The following is a 15,678-nucleotide window of genomic DNA, read 5'->3' on the forward strand; positions in this document are numbered from 1 at the left end:
TACGCGAGCTCTGCTTTGCTCATTTTGCTGTATCCCTTTACACCGCTTCGCTTGGCATCCTTTCGAAGCCAGCTCAAATTCCCCTCTCCATAGAGGTTTCTAATGTCAGACACTGCCTCAGGTGGTGCCCGCTTTCTAACTCTCTTTTCCATTTTATTTATTATTACAAAGCTTTAAACCTAAATCGATTGATGTAGGTTTAAAGAATTTTGTATAATAAATAGGTGCAAAAAGCAAGCGTGACCAGCATCGAAAGGTCCTGCAGTCGCGTGTCACCTAGGTGACAGCCGTGCCTGTTTCTAACTCTCTCCATTTTATTTTTTTCAAAATCAGCAATGATTTTGAAAACTTTCTAAAATTCTAGGATTTTTAGTCTAAAGATGACTAAAAATGCCAGGGCGAAAATTCTGGTCCAGAACCCCCATATTACATACTACTGTGAGGCGACTTAGTTGTTTCGTGGCAGGAATTCAACTCTCATTGGTAATGATATCTGCGTCCCTTGCTTTAGCTCTGAGCCGCACTCATGAGGCTTCAATAGCCAAAACAGTACTGTCTGTGGCATGAGTATATATACATAACTATATATTGCATAAAGTTACATTGCCTTCACTGATATGCCTGCAACAGTTTGCACCGAAAACTAGATTTTCATGCGCAATAGAAGTGGGGTTTTGAGCATCGATAAATTGAAAGCAGTGGTAAGATAGTCGAAAGGATGCTGCAAAACTACATGCTATAAATCTGCCTATTTATTAGTTGTGGATTAAAACTCTATAAAATGATACAAATGTGTATTAATAAAAAAGTGAACTAAACGAAAAGAATTTATTTTACAAACAGAAACAAAAACTAACAATTTTAAAACAAAAAATGTTTGCATCATTTGCTCGGATAGCTGCGTTCTGATTGTGGCTTTTGATGGAGAACATATTTTAGTTTTACAATAACATTCAAAGGATATTCTTGCCTCAGCTCTTCTTCTGCAATGCTAAACTAGTTGATAATAGCTATCAAACAGTATATTGGCAGAGCAAAACTTTTACACACCTCATTTAGCACATATACAACTTGTAAAAGTTTGGTCGCTTAAAAGAACCTTTAGCCCAAAACTTGCAAGTTTTTTATGCACTTTCTGTAAAGTACTAAAATTGTGTTAAACACTGGAGTACTATTAGCCTGAGATAGCGATTATTTCTATGTCGTTGATTTGAAAGTTAATTTGACATAATAAATTTAATCCGTTTTTATACATGTAGGCTACTCTGAAGTGGAAAGACTGTTTTAAACCAGAAACTACTATTAGGCTGAAGCCGTTATTAGTTATGGTTATGGTGTTGCTTTTATAGCTTTAATAACTTAAAATGAACTGCATTGGAGTGGAACAACAGAATAATTGCTGGTTATTTTGGTAAAAAATCCATTATTGATACAATTTTGTGAACACTTTCCTAATGATCAACTTATTTTATGGGTTTATAAAGATTGAGGATAGTCAAAGTGTCAGTCAAAAGTAACATTTGCTGACATTTGCTGACAATACCACAATGTGTATTAGTAGAAAAATTGTACCATAAAAGTCAATACTATGAAATTATAAATGTGTTTAAAACAATGTTTATGATTTATTTAACGCTTACATTGTTGCGTCAATCAAAGAGCGCCGATTGACAATCTTTATTTATTGAACAGTTCAGCATTTTGGGTCGATCTCAACTGAAGCTAACAACAATGTGGAATTCACCCCAGCTGATGTTCAGTGTGACAGACTAAAAGAAGGTATGTAGCAATGTTCAATTTTGTGTAGTTTGATTCAAAATAAGACTCTAAAATGTCCTTTACAGCCTCCTGTTTGACATATATAAGTGAACAGGCTCGTATCAGTTATTTTGGGTGTTAAAATATTGTTGTGCCATCTCTACAACAAAAAGGTTTTTTTTAAAAAACAATAAAAAATTTTTTAACAGCATAAAAGACTACTTCCCGTGTAAAATATTTCATGAAAAAGGTATACATCATAGAAAGTGTACATTCATTTAACTCTTTTGCTACAGTAAGCCGATTTATCGGCTATCACAGTAAAAGAAGTACAGCCCGTAAGGAGATGCATCAGTTTATTAATGGGGTTTCACTTTTCTTTTCATCACAAAGCCTACGCACTAGCTAAACCAATCAAGCTTTGTCTCAAGCAAAGCAACCTTGTTGCTAATCAGGTGCAACTATTCAACAAAATCTTTGCTCAGCTCTTTTTATTCTAACTATTTTTGCAAAAAAGGAAAACCAAATTGATATCGCTCGAGGAATAAAAAAAATTCACTGCACTTTTTCAATGCAGAGGAAGCTTCAGAAATGTTGCAAGAGTAGCACTCACTAAGCAGTTTTATATTTATTTTGTATCAATTTGTGTTTTGGAAAAATATGGGCTCTACCGTAAAAGAATATCTGTGTTCATTCTCGAGACATTGCACAAGTACTAGCAGTATATATATTTTTAAAAAATTCCTTTGAAGTAACTTGATCAGAATAGCAAAGTATATCCAGTAGTGAAAGAGCTAAGGCTTCAGTCTAAAGCAGAACAGGACTAATGTTTTTATTTTGCTTCAATGATGTTAGCAATAATCAGTTTGTAGAAGTAGAAAATAAGTACTTAAAACGTACGAAAAACAATTACTTGTGTCAAGTTTGTAACCAGGAGTTGTTATACACAATGTTTTGTATATAGATCTCCTTAGATAAGTTTTATTATGCAATTGTTTGCAGTATGTTAGATTGATTTTCCGAAAAGCAACACCTACATAAATTACCAAGCTATTCAGTTAAATAATGGTTGATAATTCATAAACAACAACCGTTGCAAATGAAGAAAAAAAATTCAAGTTATGAGACCTTGAGACATCAATAGGTCAGGTCAATTTTCAGTACTGTTAAAGTTCATTTTCAAAATTGATAATGGCGTTTTTTGATGATTGCATTAAAAGCCACTTAGTTTTTTATGAGTCTAAGTTACTCTGAAACTGAGTTGAAAAATTGTGTGGTTTGACAGATTTTTTGTTCAAGATTTTCCCGAGGACTATGGCGAACAATCATCATTGCCATTATACAGCTAGTGGTGTAATTGACTATTTTGTTAGCAATATAACATCATTTACTTGTGTACTTGATTACTTTATTGATTTTTTGCTCGATTTCGTATAATTCAGACAGGACACGCTACTAAAACTCATGATAGCTCTTATTATTTAACATTTAGTATATGTATTTAATGTAATGACCACCATCGGCATCACTTTTTTTAATCCGAATAAAGACGAACTTGTTTCCTTTATTCAGCTACTGTTGTGATGAAATGCCTTTTATCAAGTTAAACAATTAGAGTTTGCTAGAAAGAGTCGGTATTTATGGTTAATTTTTATCATCTTATCTTTATAATTCTTCCACATGAACTGAATTTAATGTTTCTAGCCCCTGAATTTCAATCTTTGCCTTTGCTATTGCTGAACATAGCAAGTGGTTTAAAAAATGGTTGCTCTCTATGGTTAGCAGCTCCCATTTCATTTTTATTAATATCTTACTTTTGTATTCTTTCAATTTCAGGCTTTCCCCAGCAAAGTGCTGCTAGTGGAGTAGAAACTCGTTTGATAAACATGCCAAAAAGATTCGAAGTCACTATTAGTCAAGGTAACACAGCACGATGACTTACGAAAAATACTAACAAGATAGATTTTGGTTTCTATTTGGATCATAGCTAATTGCTCATTTCACCCTTGAAATGTTTTTTCTTTTTCCAAGTGTTTCAACTACGGCTTTAGCAGTATGTGGCAAAATAATTTCATCCCTTTTTTATGTTTAGATTGTTAGTTGTCACATTTTGCTTACTCAAACTAACTAAATTATTGTTTTATTGTTTTATCTGTTATTTTAAAACTATATTCCAAGCGGGCATCTGACGCCAATGCTGATAATTTAATTATTGTCGAAAAATTTTAAAAATTAAATTACGAAAAGGGTGCTGAAAATAAAGTCATATTTTGCGGATCATGATCTGAAAGTAGTAAAAAGTTGGACTCCAACAACAGAAAATGTCTTTGGGGTTAGTAACAAATGTATAAGGCGCAAAAAAAGACAGAGGTTACAGTTACTGAAATAAGTTATACGTACACTCAACACTGAGTGGTCGCAGCTAAACAAACGAGTTTGTACATAGGTACTTGTACAGTGTGCTGCAGGAAAAAGGTTGGTAATAGTGTAGTTGTGTTGTCAAATACAAGTACATGTACTTCGCAAAATAAATGTATATGACTTGGCAAAAACCTTCCTTGGGGTAATAACTTACACAACACAATTTCCTTTGTATTAGAGCAAGGAAAATTGGGGTTTCAAAAGTTGTTTATATTATCATGGTCAAATACTTACATTTAGAATTTTCAGGTACTGGAAGAGGGAAGAGGAAGAGCAAAAGAGCATGAATATTGCAATAATTGTTATTAATAATAATAACAAATCACATTTTACGGTGGTTTCGGTATGTTGTGGAGAAAGCTGAAAATCGCTTCTAATGGTCATTTTTGAGTTTATCTCTAATAAAAAATAAACTCCAATTGCTTCCAGTCTCGGTGATTGAGACAGAATAGATAGAACAAAAACTAGAAAGCCCAAGCGCTACAAAGTGCTACATTAGACATGTGGATGGCTCCTTCAAAAAATTCACAGGCCTCCCATAATGGATGGCAACAGAGAGCACGTCAAGCCACATTTCAAACAGAACCTCAAAAAGTTCAAATCTATTTCTGCGACCATTATTGGAGTTTGAACCAAGTTTTTGCACGTAGTACCTCTTTTAATACAAGTTTTAACCCTTTTACTGCGATATGCGAATTTATGCTATGTTTATCATCAACTGCCTTGTACGAACTTTGCGAAATTTAAATTTGCTGAGCAGTAACAAAATTGTATTGATTTGCTACGGCATAACCAACCATTTTGGGGCTTCTATAGAATTGACATGGGTTTTTCAAATGTTTTCTCAAAACTTAGCTTATGTTCACAAAGGAAAGAATGATCTTTGATTAGGAATTTTCAAGTGAAAAACTTACATTATTTCTCTACGCTGGAACGTTCTAGTTTTAACACAGAGTTTATAATCACATCCCTTGTTAAAATGAAAGGAAAAGCTTCTGTTAATGACATAGCCAATTCAAGTTCATATTTTAGTAAAAACTCACATAATGAAAGTGACTGAATAAACTGTGAGGGTGGTGAAAGTAATAGTGTTGCATGAATGAAAAACATTAAAAAAAGTTTTTAGCAATCATAGCTTTAACAATGCACAGCTGGAAGCTACATTGAATTATTTTGCATAATTCTATCGTTTTCAACAAATTAGAAACAAAAAAAATGTATTAAAAACTTCTGGATAGTGTTTAAAATTTTTAAAAATTGGATCCATGCAATGGTGCAAAATTGTCAATTTTCGGTACATTGGCCGGCAGTAATCAAAGATCAATTTTGTACATACACGTAGATTGCAGTAAAAGGAATGAAACAGTTTTTTTATAGCATTGGAGGGCAGCGGATACCGAATGAAACTAAAAGCTTCACAATACCATTGTGGAACTGTTTTAAAAGTCATTGGATTGATTGAAAAATCATGGATGTTGGTGCCAACTAAAGCCCTTCTGTCTTGATTCAGGGATACTGAAAAAAGACAACTTCAATGGACAACCATCATTGTTTACCTTCAAAGTTAGCAGAGTACACAAAGTATGACAAATGAAATGATGTTTTCATTTTAATTTACAGCCCTGCTATTCGAAGTGGCATGATTGTTTTGAAAATGTCTTATCTTTGTATAGCACCCCTGTTGAAATTTCATCTTAATACATTTGCTTAACTTACCTGTTATGAATTCATGTTTTTATGCTTTGGGTGTCACACAAGCAAACCGTTTATTTTTTGTGGCAGCTCTTAATTTTGCTTTTACTGGTTTATTGTTTACATTCTAATTAATATTGGAATCCTGAATAACCTGTCTGCTTTTTGGGAGAGCTTTTATCAAATAAATGTGAGCCCATTACCGGACATGAGGCAAAGTTGATTTATATACGCTTGTGGGCATGCTATGATGGTGAAAATAACCATTTAATTGCAAATGTGGTCCGGAAAATACTGCGATCAAATATTTTTGCTATTTACACACATTATTAGGCTGTGAGATGGGGTTTAAACTTTGGCTTGCCAAGCTTGGTGTTTGTTTTGGATGTCACAATGTTTTTGTCTAACTTTATACAAACGCTTAACTGTACAAATATATGATAAAAATAATTTAAAGTGTTGATTGTGGTTATTAATTGACATTATTCAATTTGCAGGATATGATTCACCTACTTTTGTGAGCAATGTCCAAGAGGATGAACACGTTTCTACACCTTGCATTAACAACGAGTTTGAAGATCTTCCTTTGGCTGAAGGTGAGAAATAGACAGTTACATGTGCCAACATAAACTTTGCAAGAATATTCTGTAGCAATATTCCATATGCCTTTATCTGCCTTTGAAAATTTTGTCATTTTCATTAATTCGTTGTTCGATGTCTAATCGATGTGATATGAAACGCAATTGGAAGTAGCATCTTAATAAATGCTCTGATATTGTTGGAAACCTAACGAGTTTAAAAAAAAAATTATTGATGCTACTAACTCAACAAATGAGGTAGACAAAACACAGATCCAAAAATCTAAAAGTCAATCCAAATAAAAAAGGTTGTGTTTACGGAAAATGTTTAAAAAAGAAAGATTAAAATAAAGTGTTAGTGAGCAGTCCTTCAAGTATGATGTCTGCTTAGTTTATTGAAAGCCGAGGCTGCTTGTGTTTTTTTTTTTCATAAAAATTATGCTTAAACATTGGCTCAACAATCTTGCCTGGACCAGTCTGAGTTGATTGGTGGGAAATCATCATTGAGTTCAGGCATGCCTCATTGTCTAAAGCAATTTTTTAAGGTTAAATGCCATTCGGACTGCCAACACTGACCTCATTTTAAAAGCTGCATGAATTGTGAGATTGAATCCAAACAAAAAGAGTAAAATATGATAATATTGGAAGAAAAAGAGATATATTTTTCTACGATGAAACTTTGTTTTGCTGTTGGCAGATAACAACATACGAGCTACCTATGAAAACCTCTTTGATGATCCACCTTGCTTTCAAATCCAAGAGGTACTTACGCAGTGCATCACAGATTTGGAGCGGTATGTTTTGCTGATCAATGTTGTTCTAAAATTTTCTAGAATGTTATCAACTGGGTCTTTAAAAATATGGTTTTTAAAAGGCTATTCAATGAGATTAGGTCCCGAGATAAATGTCATGAGAATTGTTTGAATAATTTATCATGAATCTTACCCGTTCAATAAACAACAAAATATGGCCATTTTTTTAAAATTAGGTTCTATGCAAAATGCATATTGAATTACAAATCTTTAAAGAAAATAGAATGAACAACAAACTATACAAAATAGCATAATGAGCAATTGAAGCTCGGTGTATGCTAAAGATGTTATTTACTCTGAGTGCAATTCATTACATTATTTAGGATTAAAAATAAGTATTAAATTGATTTTCAGGATACAGTCTATTTCTGATATGTACATGATACTTTTACATAAGACTGCCTCAACATACGAGAATCTCGAGGTACAGTTTCTTCCTTGATACATGAGTAATATTTTATTTAGAAGAATACGAGCCGGTTATCAATAGTTACTAGAATATATGGCCAAGTATGCAAAAGGCTGTTTTTGAGAACAGCATTTCTCTCCAAATCAGTTTAAAAAGTGTTTTAAAATGTTTCCGTAAAAGTTCTAGTGAATGCGAAGTAGAAACCGACTAACCGGAAAAATAAAATTAAAACTAAAACAATAAATTTTAAGTAGGTTAAACACAATATTAAAGGTTTACTTCAAATAAGTGCTTATTAAACTAAATTTATCAAAGCTAAATTCCAAATTTCTATTACGAAGGGTCACAAAAGTTTAGTGTGCCAAACACGTTGCTCTCAAGTCTCCCTCAGACAGCTGTTATTCACAATGTCTTTCTCAAAGAGAAAAACTCCTAATAGTACATATTGTAGATAGTGATTATACAATTAATAACAACTAAATAGTTATGGTTGATACTGAACTACAACAATCTACAACACTTTTTTCTACTGTTATATCTTGTTTAGGTGGTGTCTTTCTAGTATGGCAACAAATTGATTTATAATTTGTGGTTTTTTACAAAAAATAGTGTCGTGATAGGACACTATCTGACTTGGGAGCTCAGTCCCAGAATGCATGAAGCCAATCTGCCAAGGTATTACTGTACACTCAAAGTATATCAAATCTAAATGGTTTATTTTAGAATAAAACGCATGTATGGGATCCAACAATTGTTGGTTTTTTCTGCGCCTGGACCAAAAGTCTGTGTCTGCGGGGAAGATATCGAACGAATCCGTCAAGAGATAGAAGATGTTTTTTTAGATTTTGAAATTGAGGTCAGAGTTCAAAACCTACCATCTTCTGGCAGTATTCCGCATATTTCATGGCTAGCTCGTCTCAGAAAGATCTTTGGAGATGTTGTTCAAAAAGAAGTTGAAAGTGAGCTAATTGTAACAGCTATAGAGAAACAGTTTGATGGAAGCCAGCTTGAAGTAATGTATGCTATTGTCCCAGCACACCTGCTGCACAGCGCGGATAAAAACAAGCAACCACCAGGTTCAATAAACCTTGTTGAACCTGCCTCTCAGCAATTCAGCTTTGCCTTTGTTAAAGAAGAGACTCAAGCTTGCAAGCTCCTGGCTACTCCAATTTTCAAGTACAGAATCACAAGAAAAATCCAAAAAGATGAACAGATTCATTCGTATATGAATGACATTGCACTGATGAAGTTTTGGCAAAAACCGAGACAAGCCCTCAACTCCGCAGTAAAGCCACTGCCTATTCCAAAAAAGTCATACATCGACTTTCTGTCTCGAAGGCAATCGGTCGTGATGGTTGGAGGTCATGCAGGACGAATCATTCCTTTGCCTAATGTTATAGGAAATGATAGCTGGTCTTTGGGTCTTCACCTTGCCTTTGTCATCCCTTCTTCAGGATCAAACCAATCACAGAGGTAGGTCAATGGAAATGATATACAACTTGATTAAAAAGAAATCAGTTTATTTATGTAAATGTCAGATTTATTTTATCAGGCATTATTCCTTGAAAAAGAAAATAAAACAGCAAAAAATTAAAAAAGCTAGTGCAATCGCATTTGATGTTTTTAAATTAACTAACTGTATAAATTCACTTTTTTTTGTTTCGATAGTGGGGATTTATAGACTAACATTGTAGCTAATTAACTACAATTTTTGTGTACAAAACTGCAAGGCCTAAATTGCTCATTAGGTATTTGTCATTACTACCCGCTTTCATTGGATGCAATGAACTTTACCTAAAACTGGTAAGATGCATTTTCCAGACCAAAGAAATAAGCTTTTCACCATGAAAAGTGAATGCTTATCTGTCACCCAACAAGGGATAAAACTATTGATAATATTTAGATTACACCTATTGATTAGAATGTTCTTTTATTAACATACATAAAAATAAAAATTGTGATTGCTTTAACAATAACAGATGAGAAGGGTTGGCATTGCTGTGTGCCAGTTCTGTACGCTTTCTCTTTGCTTTTACATTTCTGTATTTTGGAAATTTTCTATGAACAATTTTTCAATTTTGGTTTTAAGAAGACAAAAAGTTTTCTCTTTTTATTACAATATGAATTTGGTATGCCAGTTATCTGCTAGCTCAGTTTTTTTGCAACTGAATATATTTATTAGCAAGACAACAACAGAAATCACGCCAGCGTAATCACTCAACTAGTACTCAGGGTCTTTTTGTTTACCCTGGTAATTACTTTAATAATGTTAGATCATTCACACAGACCAAATATATATTACATTAAAACATGTACAAAACTAGATGGCCTTAACAGAAATGATTTGGAAAAGACAATTAGCAAACTGTATGTATGTTAATATGTCTCAATCCGACATTCAGACAACAGCTTTGCAATTTGTGAAAAAAAAAACAAATAAAATACCATAGCACTAAACTCATTCATTTTTACCTACTAGTTTGTAAGGTAGTTTCTAGTAATTGCTAATTTAAATTACTGCATCAATAAAGTTTGTGACCATATTATTGGAAGATAAATTAGACTCCACGTACGAATAAGTACCGGCAGTCATTGATGCTTTGCTTTATGAAGTAATAGGCAAAAATGTTTAGGCAAAATTTTATTAGGCATTTTTAAAACATGAAAAATAATATTCTTTAATAGTTAAAACACGATGGACTGGTTTAGACAGCAACAAACATCATGTAGGTCATATAAAAAAATCATAAAAGTTAAAGATAATGGGTCATATTGAATAATTTTGTTTGATGCATGCGCATACATCTGTGATGCCGCCTTGTGTCTACTCACACTCATGCTCGAACTGTGTCAGTAGTCTTAAAGCATGCTCATGCGTTCGCTTCTAGCTGAATATTTTATTACATTGTTTCATGCACATATAAGTGCTGATTAGTTTAGCATATTTCACTTTTATTTGAAGCTTTGAAGAGGGTGACTGTGGAAAGATTTTACACATCCAAGACAAACAGGGTCATTGGATACCAGTCGCTATGTTGGTGGGCAAATATACAGTAGAAATACCAGAGTATGGGTCAAGCATTTACATTGCTATCATTCTGAATGAAGCCCTGAATGAGATAGAGAAAGATTTTGGAGAAATGATCTCTAACATCCAGCTTCATCCAACCGCCTCTCTCCATTTTGGTATGAATAGAATTAACATTTTTTATAATGCTTCTCATGTCAACGGCTGCTCAAAATGTTAATTTGCTGCACTGTGTAATAATGACTGCTGTCTGTCAAGTGATCCATTGAAAGTAACAGCCTGCTTTGCAGGATGATTCATTTCCTCAGTGGCCGAATATGTACTGTAGCAATAACATTTCTTGTCGATTATGATCTGTGTCAACTGCTCTACAAGTCAAAAATCAGCTGCTTGATAAAATCATTATGAACTTGAAAATTAACGCTTTGACTGGGGAAACAACAAAAATGTCGTTTTTCGGTTGCGTGGGGAAATGAATTTATGTTGCGTTTGGTATATGTTTATAAAGCGGTCGCCTAGTAACATTAAACAAAGAATATGATCCTTAGTAAAATTTAAATATCATCAACAAGATATGACTCAATAAATTACAATATGAAACAACTATCTGAGAGACGTTGCCTTGTGCTAAAAGCTAAAGAAATCGCAACTCTTTGGAACAAAATGAGTTGGAAAAATCAGGCAATATCGGCACGACATTCAAAATGATAAAATAAGATTTTATTTGCTTTTACAATCATTAGTGATTTTTTGTCTGATCAGAATAAAAATTATTCAGATAATAGATGTGATGTCAACCTTTAGGACTTTTGAGTATATTGAGAAAAGTGATTGTTATGTTAGCACAAACGGCTATGCTGTAGCGTTGGGCTCTACCGAAAGCATAGCTTCTAAGCATTTTATACAGGGACAATTGTACATAGTTGTAGCTTTTTGTAGTGATACATATGATAACAAATGTCTATGTACAAATGATTTTGTTAATAGAAAGACATTTCAGTTTTAGGTATGCATGTTCATAGAATACCAAACTCATTGAATTTTCAAAAAATAAGTTACCTTCCTTTCGGGCGTTTCTGTGTGACTTTAACTTAGACAAAGAGTTAATAAGCAGTTGAAATAATTATTAAGCCTAGATAATCATCACAAAAAACTTTAACTGAACAGGAAAACATCTATAGACTAATTTATCACATTAACCCTGACCTAATTTGCAAGATTAAAAGTGTATTTTCTCCGATGAGTCACGGGTGTTCTCATCCTTTATTTACAAATACTGTAATACCTTGAGTTGTGAGTGTCCAGACATAGGAACATATTGAAATACAAGAGACCTCTGAAAATAAAAATTTGTTTCAGAAAAATTTGGGTCATGATCATACCGGACAGTTATAAATGTGCTGGAAAATGGCTAAGTACACAGGAGGCCATTTACAAGAACAGCGTCACGTGGTCTTCGTAATCTATCAGTTTGAAAGGCTAAAAGCAAAGTGGAAATGGGTTAAATAGTCAAATCAAAAGAAAAAGGAGCAAAATGAACATGAAATTAGAGTTAAGTTCGTGTAAAATAAGACTGGGACTAATTTTAAGTGTATGTATTTATACCGTGCTAAACTGAAAAAAAGTTAAATTTGAAGTTTGTAGCGCAAAGTGTCATGAAAGTTTAGCCCACCAAACATCTGTCTTTTAAATTTCTCTTAGAATGCTGTTAGTCAGGCTAACAGCTTTTACAGAGGGCATCACTTATATCAAAGGGAAGAACTCCATACATCATTAGACCTAAAAACCATACTTAATCCTTTCACTACCATCCATGTACAAAGTTAGCATTCAGCCTATCTACCACCATTTTATTGAAAAATATTTACTTCACTGCATGATATGTATACAATTTGGTAATTTCAATCTTGATCTAGAATATATTTTTACTAATGTTATGTTGCCAACATGTAATAATCCATTACAACTTCCTCTTACAAAAGGTATAAACTTACTATATATATTTATATATATATATATATATATATATATATATATATATATATATATATATATATATATATATATATATATATATATATATATATATATATATATTGATATATATATATATCTATATATATATGTATATATATATATATATACTTGCTGACACTATAGCGGATTTGAATTCAGAAGCAATTATTTAATCAGATAAAGAAAGAAACAGTGGTTATTCAACAGGTGTTGAAATAAATAGTTTTATAAGTTTATAACTTTTGTAGGAGGAAATTGTAATGGATTGTTACAGCTCTGTAGCGATCTTTGATTTACATACACTGAATTTCTTTTCTAACTCTGTTTTTAACATGTTGGCAACATAGCATAAGTAAAAACATATTCTAAACCAGGATTGAAATATATATACAACTGTACATATTTATCAAAATTTGTGTGTCTGTCCAGCTAGAGCAATTAAAATCTTGAAAATGAAGTTTTGCATTTTGATGAATTTGGACTCATTGAGATTTTTGCAAGTTTGAAATTCACGCGCTCTACCGCTGAACTATACAAGGTATATTGATGAGAGCTATATACCATATAGCTTAGGCAAATGAAATACGTCGTACTATTTGAAACTATGAATTCTGATAATTCTATGAAAGAATGATGGCTTTACGTGTTGTCTTAAAATCTTTTTTCGATTTTTAGCAAGGTTCAATTGCTATATTGCGACCAGGGCCCACTTTTTTCAAACAGACAATTGCATTATCTTCGTAGGAAAACTTCAACTTTCTTTTTGTTCAGTCAGACAAAAACAGAGCCGTATCCCATTTTTACATTTGTGCCAGCATAGAGAGGTAACAGTATATTTGTATTCAAACGATTGACGAATAGCTTGTGGTGGAACAGTTACCTTTTTTATACACACACCGACATTCACGATTTTCATATTGCCTTTTTAGTTTGTATTATTTTCATTGGCACTAAAACGTTCGTCATTATAGTTATTATGATAGAACTAATTATCTAGCGATTCCTTGCTGAAAATTTCTTTTTTGAACACCTTCACAGTTGTTATAATTTTTCCATAAATTTATTTAAACGACAAAAAGAATTTCTCACATATTATGAAATTTAATTTTCAGAATAGTAAATGAGGTGAATGTAAAAATAAAATAAACGATCCGAGCTGAAACATTTTTATTACCCATACAACGCCAAGCATCCAGCTGGAATTCAATACGTTTAACCTATAAAATTACTTGTGTACAGTTGATGGACCTGAGCTGAATTCTGAAGAGTATCTTTGCATATCAAGTAAAGCTGAGCTCAAGCACAACAAGGAAAGGTAAAAAAATGTTTAAAATGTTTGCTAAGGGTGTTTTAAGTAGCTATACTTGTAGGACTAAATAGAAAATACTAGTTTTTTAGTTAATTTTCACAAAGCTTTTTTAAAGGGGCAAGTGTTTGAATGTTAAGGGTCATTGACATTGTAGCATTGATCGTTCTTCTGTTGAGGATTCAAATAAGTTGGTGTGACGGAAAATCGCAGATATTTGGCTCGATAGAAGACATGACCGCCGGTGAGGCTTCAGGTCAGTCGAATGCTGGCTGCTGAGCCAGACTTGCTACCGATGGGGCAGAGCTAAGCCAAGGAGAAGGATAAAAATTGAGCCCCTAAATCAATGATAAGAAAATTTTGATTGTAGTCTCCAAAATGCAGTTCGTTGTACATGTATTGCTGACTTTGAGTCGTTTCTCTTCCTTTGTATATAACTAAATATATGTTTCTCGTTGCCTGGTAATCTGTCATTCCAATTTTTTTGTGGAGCAATAAAAGGAACATGACAGTTTCATTTACATGGGTAGAAAAAATAGGATCACAGTGCGTGAATTCACAAGAAGCAGAACATCAAAGCTCTTACAAAGGCAATCTTAGTGATGATAACGAGAGAGCGCCAGAGAGAAAAATTTTTGCAGACAAGGTCACCTTCAGATCGTGGAGAGCCATAACTGTCTAAGGAGCAGGCTGCCTCCAAGGATCTCTGAGTTTCTATTGTAAAGATTGTCAATAGTAAAACCGCCATATGTGCCCAGAGCATGAATAGAGGTAGAACTATCTTGCCAAAAAATTGCTGAGGAAAGGTCACTAACTCCAGATCTTAGTACAACAGGGCACTTTACTTTCACGCCCTACAACGAACAAGTAACTTCCTGCAGACATGCTGCTATCTACGCACCCAAAACTGTTCTATATTCTAACAAACTTGTCAACATGGTTAAAAAAGTGAGACCAAATGCTGATACAGCCAGGTTGAGCCTGTTAGAGCCATTAAAGACATGGGGAGAAATGCTTGGTGGGTCTGTTAGATTTGGACAAAGAGCCAGTTTATGTGTGTGAGAACGTGGACACCTCAATCTCGAGGGAGGCCATAAGCCTTCAAGGAGAAGTCAGGGTAAATGTCTAGACTAAGCTGGATTCATGACTGCTCTCTGTTTCAGACAGAAAACTATTGTCGAGTCACACCTGGTTTGTGCGTCGACTTTCAGTAATCAACCAATACCAGCTTCGATTGTACCTTTGAAGAAGATGCTGAGCAACCAACCAAACGAAGAACTCTAAATGTCCACAAACAGTTTGCTTGGGGAAAAGAAGTCTATCAAACTGTGTTCTCTGAGCCATGCCAAATTTCTTAGTTGACTGCATTGGATCGACGATAGAAATGACTCCGACGCAAACACGAACCTGTTCCAGAAGGATGCAAGTAGAACTGAATAAGCCGCTGCCAAGCAAACCAAGACGATGATTTTCTAAACAGAGCAGTTTGTCAGTGGAGCTTCAGAGTCACAGGTGACTGAAGCAAAGCAACATTCTGACACTTGTGGGCTATGTGGTGTTACTGTTAGCACCTCAAAGAATCAGTAGCGCATCTTCCAGCACTTCCCCTTGACGTATGTGCCCGCCTGCGACAACTTGTCTCTCGAGACCAAATGATG

The 15,678-nt window shown here is 33.8% G+C and overlaps 1 protein-coding gene across 1 annotated transcript in view; it reads left to right on the forward strand.

The window, feature by feature from the left end:
* Positions 1-380: 380 nt before the first annotated feature.
* The window catches only part of LOC137398023 (uncharacterized), a 110,298-nt gene continuing 95,000 nt past the window's right edge, over positions 381-15,678 (forward strand). Inside the window, exons 1-8 of the mRNA XM_068084123.1 lie at positions 381-438; positions 1,693-1,779; positions 3,595-3,678; positions 6,369-6,467; positions 7,147-7,243; positions 8,394-9,143; positions 10,633-10,856; positions 13,954-14,029. Coding sequence (XP_067940224.1) covers positions 381-438; positions 1,693-1,779; positions 3,595-3,678; positions 6,369-6,467; positions 7,147-7,243; positions 8,394-9,143; positions 10,633-10,856; positions 13,954-14,029 — 1,475 coding nt within the window. The remainder of the gene's footprint in view (positions 439-1,692; positions 1,780-3,594; positions 3,679-6,368; positions 6,468-7,146; positions 7,244-8,393; positions 9,144-10,632; positions 10,857-13,953; positions 14,030-15,678) is intronic.

This window comes from Watersipora subatra, chromosome 6 (assembly GCF_963576615.1).
Source record: "Watersipora subatra chromosome 6, tzWatSuba1.1, whole genome shotgun sequence".
Lineage (NCBI taxonomy): Eukaryota > Metazoa > Bryozoa > Gymnolaemata > Cheilostomatida > Watersiporidae > Watersipora > Watersipora subatra.